General features: G+C 42.5%; 2 protein-coding genes across 5 annotated transcripts in view; one reads left to right on the forward strand and one right to left on the reverse strand.

Moving 5' to 3' along the window:
• Positions 1 to 797: 797 nt before the first annotated feature.
• UBE3D (ubiquitin protein ligase E3D) lies at positions 798 to 2,963 on the reverse strand. Its single transcript, XM_069210881.1, has one exon. The coding sequence runs from the start codon at positions 2,589 to 2,591 to the stop codon at positions 1,404 to 1,406; it is 1,188 nt and encodes a 395-aa protein (XP_069066982.1). The 5' UTR covers positions 2,592 to 2,963; the 3' UTR covers positions 798 to 1,403.
• ELP6 (elongator acetyltransferase complex subunit 6) overlaps positions 2,963 to 20,845 on the forward strand; it is a 224,565-nt gene continuing 206,682 nt past the window's right edge. The window contains exon 1 of one of the 4 annotated variants that reach the window (XM_069210886.1): positions 2,963 to 2,997. The gene's annotated coding sequence lies outside the window, so the exon portion shown is untranslated. Of the gene's footprint in view, positions 2,998 to 3,030; positions 3,097 to 3,130; positions 3,289 to 20,845 lie in introns of those variants that run through there. The other 3 variants (XM_069210884.1, XM_069210882.1, XM_069210885.1) reach the window with 3 other exon arrangements.

Here is a 20,845-nt window from a genome sequence, read left to right on the forward strand (position 1 = left end):
TCAAACAATCACTTTGGATGTAACAGTAATCTAAAGCACCAAAACTTCACTAAGGTAGAGAAGAAAGGCTGACAAAGGTTGTGGAACTGTAGTCTGACGTACCCTAGGCTCCTTCCATTAAATAAAGGAGCCTATTGAGCAGAGGTTCCTAGCCTGTAGTCCAGGGACCCTGGGGGTCTGCAAATGCTTAGAAAATTAAATAATATTAACAGATTAATAAAATGTGTATGAATCAAGTGTCTAAATGTACAACTGAAATGTTTAAAATGTACTGTAAATATCAAGGAATCTAAAATTAGAGGTTAAAAACTAAATTAGTATCCTCAGATTGATTTGTGGGAGCAGTGCAGGTGCATCAAACAGAATATAGTATGGACGGTGTGTATTGTTTTACAGTTCATATCAGTGTTTAGGCCGTGGTCCTCGGGTTCCAGCAATGATCCAATAGGGGGTCCCTGGAATCCAATAATGATTCAGTGGTGGTCCCCGGGTTCCAGTAATGATAAACTAAGGGTTCACAGAAGTTTTTTTTTTTTTTTTTTATAAAGTTCGAACTTAGCCCAAGGGCATTAGAGCAATGTGCACGAGAAACAGATTACATTATACAAAATCAGATTTTTTTTCAGGCACGGGGAGATTAAGTGATTTGCCTAGGATCACAGGATGATGAACCCGGTTCCCCAGTTTCTAAGTCAGCAGCCCTGGCCATTAGGCCACATCTCTTCCATCATGATCATGTTGATGTAAAATAAAATGACTTAGGCATTAAACATCAGTTAAAATGAATAATGGAGCCGTTTTAATCATAAAATTTTTATTTTTATTTTAATCATTCAAAGGCAACACAAAGTCAAATCCTAGAAAGAGGCATACAACTAAAGCCTTCCAATCGATAGGACGGAAAACAGGCTGCCCTCCTTTCAATAACATTATACAGTGGCCCAGCAATATCGTATAAGAGTCAGTTTCCTCCGAAAACACATACAACCTGTAGCTTATTTGCTACAGTTACCGGATGGCTCCCTGTCACAAGCCCAGTTGTTCATTGAACACACAAATGCATCCTGGGAAGTGCAGTCTCGATACACTTTTAGTTAACTGGGTGAACTTAACAACCATATGACTATGGTTTATAAAAGGATTGTTAAGAGGAGTTTGTAGAGAAACTGAGACATCTGATAGTTTACTTCAAAGGGCGTCTGCCTTTTACAGAGAATAAATGCCCTATTAAACCTTTATTAAAACATGCCACTGGGCCTCCTCACCACAGTTCTCTCATAACTTATATATGGTATGCAGCTCACAATTTATATTCTGACACTAGCTTTTATATTTGCTGTGGAAACAATATGGATGTTGGAAGTGATTAGGTGAAGAATGCATATTCAATGTTTTAGGATTCTTCACATCTTCAGGAAGGCCACCTGGAACGCATTCATGCAGCGTAGAGAGGCTGGCAAAGATCTATTGCTTGAAGACAACAGGAGCAGTAATTCCAAGCAGGTGTGTGATGGGAATGTTAGAGAGTGAACACCAGTATCATTTCTCCATGCCCTTACAAGCTCCTCGTTCCTGTTTTTGGTGCAGGCGTGGAAAAGGACCTTGAGAGCATTCCTGAGCATTAAAGAGCTAGAATTTGGCCTGGAACGGTCTTCAGGCAATCTAAAAATGTTGCCACTGACAACATGTCCGGCAGTCTCTACCAACAACGTGTCAGAATTTAAAAGCCACAGCAAGAGGTAGACCTTTCCATCGTGCCCTTCAAAGATGAACCTAAATGTGCTCCTGGCAGAGGAAAATTCTGCAAGTAGTTGAGCTGTGACACTCTCCACATAGCAAGACCTTGGCAGCATGGTGATGTCTTTGCAAGGTGGCTGGATCATTATTTCAGTGATATAATACTTCATAGTGTCAGGGGACAGCCTTTCTCCAAATGTGGCCTTACAGCGCTGACAAACGACTGCGGCATGTTCTTCTGAATTCTGTGGTGGAGAGTGGTTCTTCGAATTGGAGGAACAAATATGTGGCACTTCTTGCGACAATGCTTCATTCTTGCAGTTGACCAAAATGTAGGTGTCCCCGACAAAGCAGTCGTTATCTCGGGGTCGAAGGACTTTGTTTGCAAATGGATCGGCGTGGCAGCACCATTCTTCCACCAGGGTATTCCAGTTCTCAGAAGGTAAGGGAAGCACCCTGAGGAAATTCCTTTCTTTCATGATGACAGCACCGCAGGACTGGCAGTGGAAGACATAACTTTTTTCACCCTTGAGACTTTCTTTCAAAGTGGGAAGCAGTTTTGTGCTGCAGTAAGCTTGAACCTGTAGTCGCAAATGTAAGCCATCTCCAGGGATGTACTGCACTCCTCGACAAGAAGAAGGAATTATCCGGAGCCCAGATGGAAGACCGATCCGCACAGAATCTTCAGCAGTCTTCATCTCTAGGGATGCAGCAGTCATCGAAATGTCCAAAGGCAGACTCTCGCTTTCTGGTCTCCCTAAAATTAGGAGTGCAGTCTGCGCCCGCTTCTTAATTTCCATAAACACCGCCATTATCACGCATTCCGTGCTGCTGCAGTGGACATGAAGCGACATTCAAGAAACACAAACGAAGGACAAGGGGTTCACCGAAGTCAAAAGGATAAGAACCACTCTAGAGGTTTCCTGCACATGTTGTGGCGCTTCCTGAAGTTGCTACGGCTTCCCTAGGACCGGCGTGGCACAAAACAGAACTATGCATAGACGTGCATTTAAAGATCAGTATTTAGAATTTCCAAGCAGGAGTGCGCTTTTTGTCATCTCTATCTCCAAATGAGTGAATGAGTGAATCTTAATCCCAATTAATGAGACTTTAAACCACTTTATTAGCAAAAACTGTGTTTTCCGTCGTGCCGATAAATCTTTATTTAATGCAACCTGAGTCGATCATCTACCCACGCGTGCCATTTCTCTTGAGGGAGTAACGAAGACTACAAAGTACAAGAAAGCAGACTTTCCTACGGTCAGTGAGCGCAGCGGAAATATACGGCTCGTGGGAGGCAGGGTAATCATTTCCGGGTCGCACGGCTCTGCTTTCCGAGCTTCTTGTAGCGTCACTCGGGTAGGCGGTGCTTTTTTAAACCAGTCTAGTCTATGTGTTTTTTTACAGTCCCTTGGAAGTGTCTGTGTGCACAGAACAGCCCATCCCACTACCGGTCTACAGCTTTTCAGTTGGGTCCCACGCGTTCTTATGTTGTAGCCTGACATTGAGTTGAGTGGAGCCAGTTGGACTTATGAGCAGGGGAGGCGGGAGGTAAGACTCTGTGGGAAAACCTTCCACCAGACTTAGGCGGGGTGGCAGTGACACGCATGTGATCACACTGGAGAAATAATACACATAATTATGTACATGTGCAGCAGCAAGAGACCGAAAGCTCTGGTCTGCGGAGTGAAAATGTTCTGCACGGTTTTAACTAAAAACTGCTGCTGCACGTGCAGCACGCTGTATGTTTTATACAAAAAGAACACCTTAGTTTTATATTCAACTGTAAATTTGTGTACCAAGCAAACACGAACGAGTGTACGGCTCACAGTGTCCTCGTCTTTTTATTGTGAAAGGGTCTAAATAAAGTAGAAGTAAGTTCGGTCTGTTACGTGTTTGCCAATGTTATATATTGATGTATTTCAGGAACCTAGCTTAGTAAGCAATACGGTTGTACATTACATGTTCTGTCGGGAAACAATCTACAAGAATGTGTACTTCTAGTGGCGATTGCACAAATACATTTCACACACTGCATTTGGATTTTTTAGTCAATTAATTGCAGCATTACCATTTCCTTTTTATCGATGAGATTTGGATCTTCATTTGTAAGTGTGTTGGATTTCTTGGATCTCCATCATGGCAGAGACTTTCATTTAAGGGTTAGAAATATTGATAAAGATCCCATGATGTAAAAGTAGGGGTTCTGCCCAGAGGCTAAGAGGTTGCTCGCCTCAGGGGTTAACTCACGCTCATACTTAAAGGACTGTCATGAGGGAGATTGGTAATTTGCAGGAGGGCCTTTTTGTAGGCAAATTAGGCTGGTCCAAGAAAGCACGCTAGAAATGTTGTACATATTTTCTTTTAATATCACTAGTACCATGTAGAAAAGCCGCGCTCTGAAAGATGAACACCGAGTGTAATTTTTTCAATATTTTAACTTGCAGAGCTGTGTTATAAAATAAAAACACCTTCATAAATTCCATCTTGGATACAAGATGCACACATCTGGGTGCCCGAGCATTATGGTTGTGTTAGTATATGACATACATGGACCCTGTGAGATCCCTTAGTCGTAGGCAGTACTAGAATCTTATAATACATGGTAATCTGCAATGAAAAAGCTACGCACCAAAGATTTAAGTGCTTTATGGGAAAGGTGATGGTGTGACCCTGTATTATAAGAGATAAGGTACGGATACGGATAAGGTACGGATATTGCAAGTCACCACAGAGTTCCATTACCTTATAAAGGAACACTCAAGGACGCATGAAGAACTTCATTTAGAACAATGGGCCCTGTAACCCATTAAAATAGGGGAAAATACACTGGCAAACAGAGAGATTGCCGACAAGAGGTTAGTCAACAACGGCTTTGTACAGAGCCTGGTCCATAAATTGCCTTCTTGTCAGTTGTTTCTCCATATAACTTGTTTACATATTTAGAGCACCTGCATTGCACTGTTCAAACACGAACAATGCAAAGCATCTGAGTAGACATCATTTGTAACTTTAATGCCTCATCACATATATTGGCATAAAATATTATATTTAATTCTTTTGTACAAAATCTCATTGTAAACATATATGAAGGGGGTGCAGTACACAGTTTCATTCCTAAAATGTGCCTCAATTGCTGATAACAGGAATACTGTCTTTGAAGAAATAGCAATTTTTTTGTCTCCTTACATGCCTGACCAAAGTCCACTTTATAATTTCTCTTTCAGGTCATATTCTGCCTTCCGAAAATTTCCAGGTGATTTTGGAAGGTCAATATTACTGGCTAGAGTGCTGTTCCCATATGTTCACAAGGATATTTGTACAAAAAATTGTAATTTCATATTTTATGATTTTTTTTTAATTTGCAATACTAAACCTTTAAATGAACTGCACCCAGATGGCTTTGCACAGTTGCATTGCACAATGGTGATGTTTAAATATGATAAGCAAGATAGAGGGAATAAACAAATAATGAGTAGGTTACTTATGGATCAGTGTGTGCACAAATCCTTAGTTGATTGATCTCTGGTTGAGAATATCTGTGTTTGCCACTGTAAAGTACTGCCACTGTTGGGACATTGGAGTAACAGGCTCATGTGACATTTGCATTCAGAGGAGTGGGCATGTGTGGGCAGTGTTACGTGGAAATCTGATGAGCAGGAAAGCAAGACAATATGGGTAGCTGGCATTGGTTGGCAGTATGACACTAGCAACTAATCTGACATTGCTTTATAGCATGAGAAGCTGGGATTCCTAGGTAGTGTGAGAGACACATTGCAAAGGGCACTATAAGAAGATAAAAGGCAGTGTGAGGTGTGGACATTGGTGGGTATTAACAATGTTTGTCACTGGTGGGCAGTGTGAGGAGTTTCCACTAGTGGGCCGTAAGCTGCTACTGGTTGCTAGTGGGAGAGATTTCCACTGATAGGCAGTCTGGGGAACTAGGACTGGTTGACGGTGTGAGGAGCAAACGCTAGTGGGAAATAATAATAAACTGGGATTGGGGGACAATGTGAGGAGGGTGAACTAATGTGCACCAGTTGCCATTGGGAGGAGCTAATATTGTTGACTGTGTGAGGCCGAGGTTGCATTGCAGTACAAGGACCCACAGCTAGTTGGCATAGACTGAAGACACTGTTTTGCAAAGTTGATGTTGGATATTCTCATTGCCTTGTTTCCTGCCATTTCAAATTATGATGCAATAAGTGAGTAAAAGAAACACACATTCACTCATTTCTTAGTTTTCAATATTCCAATGTATACATCTTGTATCAGTCAATATATAAAAAATCACTTATGTGCCCCCTCACCCGTGTTTCTTTCACTTCTCTTTTTCTGCCTTTTGACCAAACTCATTGTAGATGTTCCATTTTTATTCATGCCATTCCATGCCTTAATTTACCCTAGTGGACAACTTGATTACGCCTAATAGACACTGTACATCTGACAGATCTTCAACTGGTTAATTTTCCTTCCAGCAAGTTCAGCGCTCAGAGTTGCGGTGAAAATTTCACTTTGTGAAAGCCCCAGCCAGATAGTGTACCACATGCCGCCAGAATCTCGTGAAGCCAGTCTCTCCCTCTCTCATTATTTTGCACACTGTTTTAGTTCATCTTTCCATACCTAGCAGCCACCCTATTTTGCATTATAATTGTTGGAAGGTATATTTTGAAGCCCTAGTGCATAAGCAAAAGCTGCTTTACCAGTAAGAGCATGCAGGAAGCTAATTTCCATGTTCTAGAAAGTAGCAGGTTGACTGCCTCTGGTGAACAACTTAGAAAAACTACATCTGAGCATCTACCTGTGTTTCCAGTCACTTTTCTTAATATTCTAAATATATCTTCCCAAAAGCGCATTTGGAAAGAATTGGACCATTTACCTCATTTCAAAACACCTTGTTTACAATGGAGACTAACATTAAAATGAAAACCAATTTTAGTTTACTTCTGCAGCTTTCTCCGTGTTGACCTGTATTCCTCTGTGTCTGTTCCAGGACCATGGCATCTTCATGAAAATAAATTTAATCTGTAATCCTGACATAATGTTGGCAATCTAGTTCTTTATTAGAAGTTTGTAACCATGCCTCAGTGGGTGGGGAAGGAAGCAAGACAGAGTACATCTTAACCATTACAGAACACTATCGCCTCCAAAAGCTCCACTTAATTTAGGCCCTAGAATAGCAAAAGCAAAAAAAAAGGTAGATAGACTGGAAGGACAAAAATCAAAGTAACCAGACACACCTCTCCGACTTCAAGGAAGCTGAGTTTGATTTTGAGCTTTTGCAATTACTTTAGGTTCAAATCATTTTTATTGAAGAAACCATTGCATTGTATTGTATTAAATAATTTGTACAGCTCTGAATACTCTGTGAGCTTCAGAAGAGCTTATCCATGCTGATAGCCCACTGCACCATGTGGGTTTGTGTTAGGAAGTGTGTTTTTCTTTGTTTAGCTTTGAGCCTATACTGGTACAAATGCTTATTGGTCTCGGTTCTATCTCAGAGACAGCGGTTGATTTAATTATTTAGGAAATAACCATGTTTCACCTAAATTCTGAACTTCAGTTGATCCTTGATGCTTCGAATCTTGCCTAGCAATGAGTTCCAGGGCTTTGTGGCTTGTACCAAGAAAGCAGCACCTCCTATGGCTTACTTATTGTAAGGGATTATGGTGATCCATGGTGCTTTCTTAGAGTGCAGTGTCCGGTTTTGTTTGTCTTGCTTAGATTTGATTTGTAGGTGTAGTGGTCCTTTTTCTTAGGAGGCTTTCTGAATATATTCAAAGTGCATTGAACATTAATCGTTCGGCTTCAGGTAGCTTGTTGAGAGTTTGCAGGACTAGTGTCAGAGTAAATAACTTTGGCAGTTGCTATATTAGAAGTGTTTGAGATCTGTGTGTAGATCCTGAAGGTAATGACATGGTAGTTGCTCTAGATTACTGAGGTGGTCAGTCACCGAGGCATGTTCCACAGAGGCAAATATGATGCTTAATGTATGAGAGAGAGTGAGTTTGCCCAGTTATGATTTGTCAGAGGTGGAAGGTCTCAAAATTGAATGTGATGGATATGGTTGATGTTAAATCCTTGTCAAAACGAGTGTTGAGGTCTGCTAGAATGGCAAGGTTCAAGTGGTTTAGTAGAGTCTTGGTCACTGCATCAAACTGAAATGCTATGTCAAAATCTCCTCAAACAATGCAGCAATGTGTAGAGACTTGAAGCCTCTTTGAACACATCCAAACCTGGATGACCACAAACTGCCTGATACTAAATCCCACAAAGATCAAATTTCTCATGTGTGCCAATAACTTCAAACATTCCCTGATTCAGGCTTGTCTCTCTAACCTAAACCTAATGAACTTTACAACCCTTCTGGCAGAACAGGCCGAATCCCTTGGATTGACCCTCTACTTGATCCTAACATTCAAAGAACGCATTGCCAAGAAGATCAATACAGCTTGGTTCAAACTCTTTCCTAAAAAAAAAAACAATTGAAACCTTTTCTCTAAGGAGAAGATTTCATAACAGTTCAAGCCCTAGTCCTCTCCCACCTAGATAAAGCTATCCCTTTGCTCATCAAGCTTTGCTGAAAGGCTCATCAAGGGGCTTCAGAAATACAAACACATCAGACTCACACTAAATGATCTACAGTGGCTCCTGGTGTACACTGGATCACCCTGAAGATTATCTGTGTCACTTACAAAGCCCTCTTTTCCAAGATCCCTGTCTACCTAGCGATCAAACTAGCAATATCTGAAGGTTAGCACCAGACGAGGCGCTCAAATATTGCCATGTTAGGGACGGGAAATTGCAGTAAGTGAAAACAAGCCTCCTAGGCCTCCTTGATCTGGAACAAATTTCCCTCCGATATCAGAGCAGCATCAACCCTCCTTCAACTGAGGGAGAAATTACAAACTCACCTCTTTGAGGATAACTACCACATACAGGCAGACTTCTTACCCTCCTGTAGCTCTACTGTCCTCTTTTAACCCCTTTCCAATGTATCCTCATTGCGACTTGTCCCGTGTACAGCACTTCTTTGCTAGCCTTTTAGGTATGTGCTTTGGAAATACCGAAAACACATACCAAACACACACCAAACACACATAGTAGATCGTCCTTAAACTTTCCATTGTTGGTCTATAGGTGAAGAGAAAGTAGCAAACTTAAGATGGTTTGAAATGGCATCTTACCAGGAAGAATTCAGTCGCTCATGGTGAAATGTTCAATATGGGATATTTATTAAGATTTTTTATGGATTACTGCTAACCCTCCACCAGTCTTGTTGATTCAGACAGTGGAATGGCTTCATGGCTTGTGGGTATGTAATCCTTGCTGAGCCTCATTTCTTTGATGAAAGTGAGATGCGGCTTCTGAAAGTAAGTCAAATATGTTGAAACGGTTCTTGTTTATGGGCCTCTCATTGAAGAGCAGGCAGTTTAGATGCTTGGTCTTTTTTGCTGTTGTTGTTGCATGGTGCTTCAGGGAAGTGAGGCCTGGTGTAGGAAAAGAAGGAGGGAAAGCCTGGGGGTATGTGTATGGGGGTTAATGGAGGGGGTGCTTTGGCAGTAGCCCGAGGAAGGATTCCAAGCCTGCTTGGGTGATAGATAACCTTGGTGTAGAAAGATTTGAGGGGGCATTGAGGATAGGAGGAGGAGGTCAGTGTGGTGCTCTAGTTGTGGCCTGATTTAGGATGGGAGGGCAGGCATGTAGGATAGAGAACCCCAGTGGACTGCAAGTGAACACAAATTTAATGTAACAGCTCAGTAGTCAAACGGTAATATGAGTAAATAGGATGAAACAACTCTGCACATCATTAGCAATGTCACTACCGGCAAGCGGCTCATGTAACTAACTTAAGGGCCATGAAACCTGTCTCTGGCGCGGTGAAGGAAGGGAACAGAGTCTATGATACACAAGCAGAGCACATATTAGCTGTCAATCAGGAATATTACCCACATCCATCAAGCATAAACCGTGACTCACAAACATTCTCTCTAGCTCTTCAAAAAAAGAGTGAAGATTAGACCATTCAGTAGCAACATCCACTCTGACCATTTGAAGAGTAATCTGTGGAGGCTGTTCCTGGCACTTTCAGCATTGCACCTGTCATGCAATAAACAAAAAAAAACATTGACTGTGTTTGTGAAAAACAAAAACGTCCCCTGACACTTCAACTTTTGTTTTGAAGTTCATTATAGCAAAGCCTCAGAACTGCTGGTGATGTGCTCCTTTTCAGGGTCGAGTGTACATGTGGTAGCGCATGCGCTCGCATGTGAGAAACTGCTGTGTTCAATAAAGGGCTTGGAGCCCACCTGTCGATCACCATTTGTTGGTTTGCGTGGCATTCTTCTTTACAGCATTGTAATTCATCAAAACATGCCTGATGTAATTTCCTTTCCTCTGTGTAAAGCACTAATTGATTTCAAATTAATTACTGCCGTCCGCTGCTCCCGACGTGATCGAGGTACTGTTTTGTTCTAACTTCTAGTGCCCCGCAAACAGAAGGCTTGCGACTAGCAAAAACGTGCCCAGCAGGACCAACAGAATTGCAAAGTTTTACTATTTAATGCTAAATTTATTTTATTTGAAGTCGTCTGGTTTCAGTTTCCACTTATGTTTTTATTTTTGCTTGTGGGCGCTGTTGTCAAAAGATGACAATTAACTTGTATGAAATATGTGAGACCTATTGCATTGCAAATGCGTGTTTCCTTTTTCACCCCTTATGGCTTTTGCCACTGTAAAGTTGTCTGACTCACATCAGCTGTGTCAAGGTTAGAGCACTAGCCTGCAGCTCTGGTCACTGCCTCTTGTTGCCTAGGTCTGGCAGTTATACTGACAGAGGTCCTTCCCCTAGGTCTCTGCTTCATAGGCTCCTTGGGGGAAGCCTTGTTCCTTTAACAACTTCAGTATGGAGGGTAGAATCACCCCCAGATACATTTTGCAAGACATTTTGTACAATTTTCAGCCTGTCTTTATCAGCTGGAAAAGGGCTCTCTAATCACATGCAGGGTGTCATCACTGCATTTTCAAGAAACTTAGAACTCCACTAATATAAGAAGCAACTGCTCACTATTCCATCCATTCATGTTTTCTTGGAACTGTCATTCATTTCTGACTCCAGAGAGAACACCTGCTGGTCAGGTTGGCCCAGTTCTGCTCAGTTTTTGTCATCAGATCTTACTCTCTATCAGCACCTCCCTGGAAGTCATTTTCGACTCTGTGGCTGAACCTCTGCAGAACCATGAGCAGGGCCATCAAGAAGGCCAAGCACCTGGGCCGGGTCTTGTGGATCTGACAACTCAGTCTTCACTATGGGCTCCCTTCACTGCAGATGTCTTTGCACAAGGAATTTACATTTCTCTTGTCCTTTTTTTGGTTTTCCTTTTGGAAGCCTGGCAACGTTTTGGAAGATGTACTTAGGACTGAAAACCGTAGCTCGAGGAGAATCCAGGTGAGGTCTAGACTCACTGCAGACCTATTTTGCTGCTGCTTCTGTGTTTCCCGGTCTGTTTTCAAGTTGGTAAAAACAGTTCTCATCACGTATAGATATGGTCCTACCATAGGTCTACGACAGTCACTCTCCCCATGTCTCATGCCCAGCCACAGCTACTTCATGCATCATAGTATCCTTCTGAGTGTCTACAACTGTGAAGAGTTTGCTTCTTTATAGCACAGCTGTCCTTTGCAGAGCAGGTGCCATTTTGCATGTCCCCGTGCATGCAGAGTGGTTCTATCAAACAAGATTTTCAGATCTAGTGCTGGTCTCTGTACCTTTGAGGTCTATAGATTAATGGGCAGGTCACATAGATTAATGGGCAGGCAGCTGCCATCCAGGTTATGATGTCTCTAGACCCTTTCATCTTTCCAGTGCCAGAGAAGGAGTCTTTCAGAACGTTTATAGGATGCTGTTTTGTGCCTCTATTGCAGATCTGCTATGGCGGCACACAAGCGTGTGTCCCTGCAATTGTTGTGGGATGCTTTCCTTACATATCTGCAAAGGGGGCACACAACCGTGTCCTCCAAACGTGAATGCCTCGCCAAACGATATTTGATTTTAACTTAAGTTTGACATCAGCCTGTCTTCTGATGAAGGGACATAAGCCCTAAAGGTATAGAGGCATAAATGTTAACACCAGTGATCATTCAGGGCAAATATTATAAATGAAGTGGAGAAATATATATCATTGGCCGATAAAGGAAATACTAAATAGGTGATTAAAGATTTTACAATTTTTTTATGTAAATTGTTGTCACACTCTGAAAACATTGGTAGAAGCATCTCTCCTGACAGGCGTGGGCACAGTGCTGGGAAAGAATCCAAAATATTCTACTACGTGACTAATTAACCTTCAGGAGAAAAGTTTAACTAATAGCACCGTTCAAACTTCTTAAAACCTTTCAGAGTGTACACCACAAGTGTACCTACATAGACCAGTTACATTTTAGAAAGTCAGCCAAAATTTCAGCTCCAGTTTTTGTGGGAACATCAGTAATGACATGCTGGGATTCGGATAAATGTAGCCAGGACCCCAGAGGCATTTTTGGGGGTTCATCATAAAAATATGTAAAATAACGTGCCTTTGAATTATTATAATTTGAAGACCAAGCGTAAACACACAAGGTGACTGAAATTAAATGTAATTTAAGGAATGGGAAAAAGCGTTGGTATTGTTTTACCAACGCTAGCACTAAAATGCACTTTTTAGGTAGAAGTGCATGTGATCGCGAAAACTGCCGCCACAGTCCAAGTAGGCCAATGGCTGAAGTAGCCAGAGCCAAGGCCTTATGCTGTATGCTGTGAATGGTGAAATCAGAATGTGAACAACAGTTGAACAGACCAGTGAATTGAGACGACTAGCCTACAGTCTCTGTATGTATGTATATAAGCATTTTTAGGAGTCTTTTTTTTTTTTATTGTTATTACTCTAGACTGGTTATTACATTCTGAACTTCAAACAGTCCTTTCACCAATCTCGGTGAAATGCTCAGTGAGCTTTCTAGAACAATAGCTTGTTCTAGAAAGCTGGAGTCATTAAACATTGTGCACATTTTATTCATACCCAAGTATGCTTAAATAATTCTTGATATTTTCCTATTTAAGATTTGGAATTGGTTAAAGTTTTAGGTTGAAAAATCTCTCATTGCCATTAACACATAATAAGTGCCATAAGCTGTATTGTCTACATATGATACCTCTAACCTGCTATCCTAATGTCAGTGTATTAAACCAATCAGTTACTCATACTTTGATCAGTACAGTTATTTACCATTCATAAATGTAATGCAAAGTAAGCAGTAATGTAGCCATAGTCTTTCATGTAGTGTTGGGTGTCCTACAGATGGAATATGCAATGCTCTCAAAATCCTTTAGCATCTGAGTTCCCTCATTTCTGCTAAATTATCTCAAAGTTGGTGCTTACGTTTTAGAGAAGACGTGTTCCTAAAAATTATGGGTTATTTTTTAATCCTCAGTGTATGCCAAATCTTAATACGTTAGTCTTGAATGTGTGACATTCAGGCAGATTATAATGACTATATATTTGGTCTCTCGAGGTAGCACATGAACTAATGAGAACTTTCACACCATGAACCGCACCCCCCCCCCCCATTTCACCACTGGGAACTGCCCCCACATTATACTACTTTGAGTGGTCGATTTGTGAACACTCAAAATTGTCTCCACCCCGTTTCATGACTTGTAGGAAAGTGCCACTTTTTGCGTAGGGTTGATGCCAACTTTGATTGAAAGTGTGCTGGGACCCTGCTAACCAAGCCCCAGCACTAGTGCTCTTTCCCTAAAACTGTACCTTTGTTTCCACAATTGGCACAGCCCTGGCACGGAGTTAAGTCTCTTGTAAAAGGTACCCATGGTACCAAGGGCCCTGTGGCCAGGGAAGGTCCCTAAGGGCTGCAGCATGTATTATGCCACCCCAGGGGACCCCTCACTCAGCACATGCACACTGCCTTGCAGCTTGTGTGTGCTGGTGGGGAGAAAAAGACAAAGTCGACATGGCACCCCTCTGAGGGTGCCATGCCCACAAACGACTGCCTGTGGCCTAGGTAAGTCACCCCTCTAGCAGGCCTTGCAGCCCTAAGGTGGGGTGCACTATACCACAGGTGAGGGCATAACAGCCTGAGCAATATGCCCCTACAGTGTCTAAGTCCATTTATAGACATTGTAAGTGCACCGTAGCCATATTGAGTATATGGTCTGGGAGTTTGTCATTACGAACTTCAGAGCACCATAATGGCTTCACTGAATAATGGGAAGTTTGGTATGAAACTTACTGATGTCAGTGTTGGATTTATTGAAAAATGCACACAGAGGGTATCTTGGAGATTCCCCCTGTATGTTAGCCAAACTGCTAGTGTAAGACTGACCAATCTGTGCCAGCCTGCCACATTCAGACAAGTTTCTGACCACATGGGGTGAGTGCCTTTGGTCACTCTGTGGTCAGAAACAAAGCTTGTCCTGGGTGGAGGTGCTTCACACCTCCCCCTGCAGGAACTGTAACACCTGGCAGTGAGCCTCAAAGGCTCAAGCCTTGTGTTACAGTGCCCCAGGGCACTCCAGCTGGTGGAGATGCCCCCCCCCCCAGACAAAGCCCTACTTTTTGCGGCAAGTCTGGTGGGAAAATTTGGCAAACAGGGAGGAGTGACCACCCCAGCCAGGACCACCCCTAAGGTATCCAGAGCTGAGGTGACCCCCCTCTCTGCAGAATCCTCCATCTTGATTTGGAGGACAGGGACCAATAGGGATAGAAATTGTGCCCCCCTCCAAGGAGGGTGTAGCCACCCCCAGGGAAAGTAGCCATTGGCTATTGCCCTCTGACCCCTAAAACACCACTAAATCAAGGATTTAAGAGCCTCCCTGAACCCAGCTCACCAGATTCTTGGCGACCTACAAGTTGAAGAAGGATTGCTAAGCTGAAACCTCCAGCAGAGAAGAAGGAAGACAACAACTGCTTTGGCCTCAGCCCTAGTGGTGTGTCTCCTGCTTCAAAGAACCTGCAAAAAGACCAGCAATGTGTCCAGAGGGCCCAGTGACCTCTGCCAACTCCGGAGGACTGCCCTGCACCCAAAAGGACCAAGAAATCCAGAGGACAGTGGCTCTATCTAAAGAAACCTACAACCAAGGACTCCCATCTCACTCTAGATGCGTGAGTCCTGACCCCTGTGCACCCGACACCCACGGCCCGTGTCCAGGTGGTCCAACCAGCAAGAGAGGGTCCCCAGGGGATTGTGAGCAAGTGCCCACCCTGGGTTGACCTGTCCACCCCTCCACGACGACACCTGCAGAGGGATCCCGAGGACCCTCCTGACGGCAAAGCCCCGGACGAAGACATCCGACGCCGAAGAACACACGCAGCCCCCAGGCCTTGGAGAAACCGACCCCCGGGGCCTCAACATTCGGCAGGCATCCCTCCTCCCTGTCCGACCAGTGGTGTCCCCGACACACACCCCTGGACCTCGCCTGCAGCCTTTGAGTGACCCCCGGGGTCTCCTCAAAGACCAGCATTACAAACCCGACGTCCTGTTTGCACCCTGCACCCGGCTGCCCTTGTGCCGCTGAGGGTGTGTGTTCAGTGCCTACTTGTGGCCCCTCCAGTGCTCTTATAATCTCCCCTGGTCTGCCCTCTGAGTCGCGGGTTCTTACCTGCTGGCTGACCTGATTCCGAGTACCCCCTGTCTCCATAAGAGCCCACGTTAAATTTGCTCAACTTTGACCTCGGCACCTGGCGGGCCCCGTGTTGCTGCTGGTGGGTGTTTGGGGTTAACTTGAACCCCAACCGGTGGACTTCCAAATCCCAGAGACTGAACCTGCAAAATGAACTAACATTTCTTCGCCCCAGGAATTGTTTCTGAAAATTAGTGTCCATTTTTAAAACATATTATTGACAATACTTCAAGAACTATTACTTAACTATTTCAAACAAATTAATGTTGATATCTTTGTGAAATACAAAACTTTTAAGGTACTTACATGCAACTTGAATCTCGTGGTTCTAAAAATAAATTAAGAAAAATATATTTTTACAATATAAAAACCTTGGTCTGGAGTTAAGTCATTGAGTGTGTGCTTCTTCAATTTTCTGTGTGTACAACAAATGCTTTGCTCTATCCTTTGATAAGCCTAACTGCTCGACCACACTACCACAAAAGAGAGCATTAGTATTGTCTACTTTGCCCCTGTTAACCCCTGGATTCTGTGCACACTATATCTCATTTTGATATAGTATATACAGAGCCAGCTTCCTACAAGACTTCCTTCCAGCAGTTGCGTAGTTGGTCATATTTCCACAAAATATGTATTATCGATCATGTGCTGCTGTAGCTTCTTCAGCACAAGCTCCGTTTCTTCCCGTTCGTGGCTTCTAAATGCAGGAAGTCATATCCCATCAAAATATTATCTTACTCACTGTTTCCTGCCATGTCTCCTGACCCTTGGTGTGCCTCATACACTTCCTACACTGTCTCAGTATTTTATCCCACTGTGTACATTTCAGGGATTTCCCTAGGTCCTCCTACCTCATGTCTTGGAAGTGAGTCTTCTTTTCCTTCCCTCTCCATCACAGTAGTTTGGAAATCATAGAAATCAAATGAGTTTCTCCTTTCTGTGGACAGCAGCAGTTTATCAAATGGCGCCAGAGCCTTAGTCACTTCTATTCTGCACACTAGGTACATAACCCAGTGCCATCAGATGCTTTCCTCTTCCAACATGGTCGATGGATTGCCTTTGCCTTTTTGTTGGGTGGTCAACTGAAAAAGGATCACCATGAAAACTAGTAATAACCATTTAAAAGCTACACTGGCCACTTATTCTCCAGTATTATTCCTGACATTAGGGCCTTATCCAATGTAAGTATTACCAAATAGGGATTTTTCCATTGTAGTGTGAGGATCAACGTATTCTAGATTTAGTTTCTTTTTCAAAATTGTTTCTAATTGGGATTCTCTGTGGTAGATACTGTTGGGATCCATTGGTCATTTTCCCATATGGAGGCATATGCTTTTTGTCTTCTGAAGTGCTTCACAGTGGAATATTTTTTTCTTCCCCCGGACTTGCAGCTGATTTTAAAGATTCTTCAGTTCCTCCTTTTAAACCTTTAGGGGTCGCTGAAATGTCTCACATAAAAGTGCTATTTTGTAATCTTCTAGACCATTGTGGATTTGTGGACTCTGAAGTGTTAACCTCATTATCGTTTGGGTGCTCCTGTTTAAATTGGGCAGCCCTTTAGCTCTTAATGCTCCTTGATTCCTTCATTTAATTTGAGAATTCAGATCTGGTATCGGGTAGACTTTCACCCACTTGTTCATTTCCAGAGAAGCATCTGCTTCATAAAGTGGATGTAAAAGGGACTCTGGGATCTGTCTCACTGATATCTGCTGGTTGATGTCTCTCTGTCACTTTTGGTTCGAAGAGTGGAAGCCTTCCACTAGGATATTAGGCAGGTTGTTTACATGGCCATCCTTTTGAGATGTCAATCAGTGAGAGCGCCATGTAGTTTACGCCCCCCCCCAAGGTGTATGTCCTAATGAGCAAAAGCACAAAAGGGTTCTCTGAACAGCAATTGAATCAGCTGAATCTTTATTCGGTTTAAAGCAGGTAAACCATAAAATATAATAAAATACAGAGCAACATCAATAACATCATAATGACATTAAAAATAATGAGAAAATAAACGTTCCAACACGTCGGACAGCACCTGCATGACAGTACATGGTCGCCACTGAATATTTCGAGCTGCAGTTACTGGTTGCACTTGGAGGATTTTCCTCAGACTGTCTTTGTTAGAATGCTGTTTCAGGATGAGGTATCCTAAAATAATTATTCACACTAGTTCAAAGCCGCTGCTTCCATTGGTTGCATGTTTTGGTGCGTATCAGCAGATCAAGCAACTTAGACAACTGCGATGTCCCATATTGGATGTACGTATGAAGAATTAGCTATAAAGGGCACATTACATCCTGGTTGCCCCCCATATGTTTAATCCTACTTTGTACCTCCTTCATATAAAATTCATAGTTTGTCATCTGGCAGTGGTACTGCCCTGTTGGTCACCATAGAAAGGTAGGATGTGCATAAGTTCTGTTGTGACCAAGATTGGAAAAAAGATTCTAAACCTGGCTTTGCATGGGCGGGCTGTATTGTCACTGCCTTGTCGATGCAGCTTGTATATTAAAGAACCAGGATTGGAAGTTATGAATACTACTGCTAAGCAGTATGACTGATATATGATCTCTGGTTTACATTTACTAGTGGTTTTAGCAGTTGTCCTGCAATTCAAATGTATTATGGTATATCCCTGGCTATTGGAGACCTGTAATGAAATTGATATCGTGCAAAACAGTACAAAATGGATAACCTTATATTATGAAGCTGTAGCATCATATGTATTATGTGGATGCCATATTCATAATTTGCTTAGGACAGGCACTAGTGACACTACTTCTCTTGGGCAATATTTTTATAATGGCTTTCCTGCCACTATTTTCCCTGAAACGTTTTTTCAAACAGTAGCTGGAGACCACACGAAATGAAATACAAAATGATTGCAAATTTGACCGAAATGTAGATTTTCCTAGTATATTATGACAAAGTCTTAATTTTATTAAAAACACGGAGGCGAGTATTGCTTCTCTAACTTGTTTAATTCCAATAGCAGCATAATCTCTCGGCAAGTTAACCATTCACTGCTGACATCTGCTGTGACCTGCAAGGCTTGTGACTGAACACCAGCTCCCTTCATCCTTCTAGAAGAACAATTAGTGAGAATTCATGACAGAAGGATAGGATTTTCTATATACAGTACAGTGCTTAAAGACAAAAGAACTTAAGTATGAATCACTTTTGAAAATAAGTTCATTGTGCTAAATTTGTATAATCAGAGAACCTTGGATTGTAAAGCATGGCCTATTTAGCTGCCTCTGTAATGGAAACTACACAGCAGACAAAGTGCACCTATCGTACAGAAGTTTGAACGTGACTGCTCTCGCCCTAGACAGAATGAGTCCCCACATTAAAAGTTTTCAATTTGGTTTAACTAGGTGCTACCAACATCACAAAAGATTTACTAACATTGATATTTAAATCAATCTCATCAATAAAGGCCACAGAGGCATCCAAAATGGCTAGCAGACCCTTTGCCATTAACACTGCATCATCTGCATAAAGCAAAACTGGAAGAGCTCCTATTGGCATGCTGTCAGCCCAGGCATCCACTAAAACCTGTTCAAGCTTATTAATATACAGGGTAAATAACGGGGCCAAGATGCAACCCTGCCCTACTCCTTTTTCAGTTTTAAAGTGACCCATACAGGTTAAGTCATTGGTGCACCTGCCGCGTAGGCTCTCATTATTCTAATGAGACTACTGGATTTTGAGTGGCAGAATCGCCCGCGGCGTGGGAGACGAAGTCTGACAGACTGCGGGTGACACCTGTTGCTCCAGTCCGGGTGTTGCTCCGGCTAACTAGCAGTGCCTCATCTCAAGGGCAGGGATGACTGGGCAGCCGAGCGCATGACATAATTGGTTTCTCAGGGAAGCCGTGGTCACTCAGGTCTCATCCGTTTCTCTCAGTTACCTTAGTCTCATATATAAATGACAAACGGAAGCAGTATATGTTTTAATAATGATTTGAATAAAACAACTGTATCTTAGATAGCAAAGTGTGAGCTGCAATAACCAGGATGACACAGCATAACAGTATTAAAATTGTGATGAGGAGAGTGAAGCATAGAAATAACGCTATCATACTGTCACTATGGTCAATAGACTAACTCCTACCTAGGCTATGATAGGGCACAGCATGTTAAGCTCCAATTCTGCCCTTCAGGTTCCCCTGGGAAGACATCATCCCTCCTACCTGAGCAAAGGCCTGCGGTCTATGTTCGCATCGGTTGCGAAGCATTCGGCAGCGAAGCATTCGACAATCAGCATACAGTCGTGGTTCTCTGGCTGGAATCTCCCTCTAACGTGTATGGGACAAGGAAATGTTTTTATAACAACACAGCTGATGTTCTGAGAAAATGTCCCTACGTAAGGATGTGTGTTTTCTACGAATGTTGGAGACTAAACTTCTACCACGTTCACTGGCAATATACCGTGCTGTAGCCTTGGAAGAAGCACAGAGTGAGACGGAATGTCTTGTTTGAGAACAGGGTCCTGGCTAGGCAAAAACAGTTATATAAACAGAAAATAAAACAAGACGGTAAAAGTGGCTATTGTAACAATAATAAAGTAAAGCCGAATAAAAGTTATCTAGGTTAGAGTGCACAGCGGCTTAGCCTAGTGTGTTAAAATAACGTGCATGAAGCTATAGCTAAAATGGCTACACAACACACCCAACTGTAACCATTGTATTACCACGGAGGTCCCTCAAGAAGTAGATCATGTCCTGATCTGCCGCAATTGTTAAAGTAATCCTCCATAGTTTATCACGGTTTACCTGGTCAAAGGCCTAGGTAAGGTCCATGAAGGCAAGATGGATGTAGCCCATACATGCCACTGTGTATTTTATCAAGACTATGCACAGATTCCGACACTGGTCATTTGCCGATCTACCAGGCCTTGATCCACACTGAAAATCAGATATTATGTTCAGCGGAATAATGATGGGGATTTACAGTTTCTATCTAGATTTTATGGAGGCTTTGTGTGACAAAGCCCCATTAAGAATTATCTTTGACATGGCAATCTTTCACTGACATAAAGCTTCAACCTCATTTCACCCCAGAAGGGTATAACTGGCTTATTATTGGCAGCTACTAAAAGAGTTAGTCATGGTAATGTTGCTGTTGCTTGTTTTAGTTGTCCTGGTTGGCCCCTAAGTATTTAGTATTTGTGGAAAGAAAATAAGGGCAGTAAGTGAATGGCCCACTCCTACATCATTCAACAGTATCCTTCGACTCTTGTATCATCTAAACGACTAAGATAAATCAGGCCAAAATCCAAGTAGATCTAGTGACCAAAGCCCATTTTGAACTCAAGCAAAGAAGAATTACACATGACTTCCAATGTCACAGTGAAAAATAGTAGTACAACAAGAGGGACAGGGAGATTAATGGTCCAATGTACAGCCTCCTAACTTGTGATACGTATACACATGAG

Source organism: Pleurodeles waltl, chromosome 10 (assembly GCF_031143425.1).
Source record: "Pleurodeles waltl isolate 20211129_DDA chromosome 10, aPleWal1.hap1.20221129, whole genome shotgun sequence".
NCBI classification, from domain to species: Eukaryota; Metazoa; Chordata; class Amphibia; order Caudata; family Salamandridae; genus Pleurodeles; species Pleurodeles waltl.

What these genes read in the sequence shown, in the direction of transcription:
- UBE3D (XM_069210881.1), bottom strand. Translation starts at nt 2,591, where the DNA reads ATGTCGCTTCATGTCCACTGCAGCAGCACGGAATGCGTGATAATGGCG.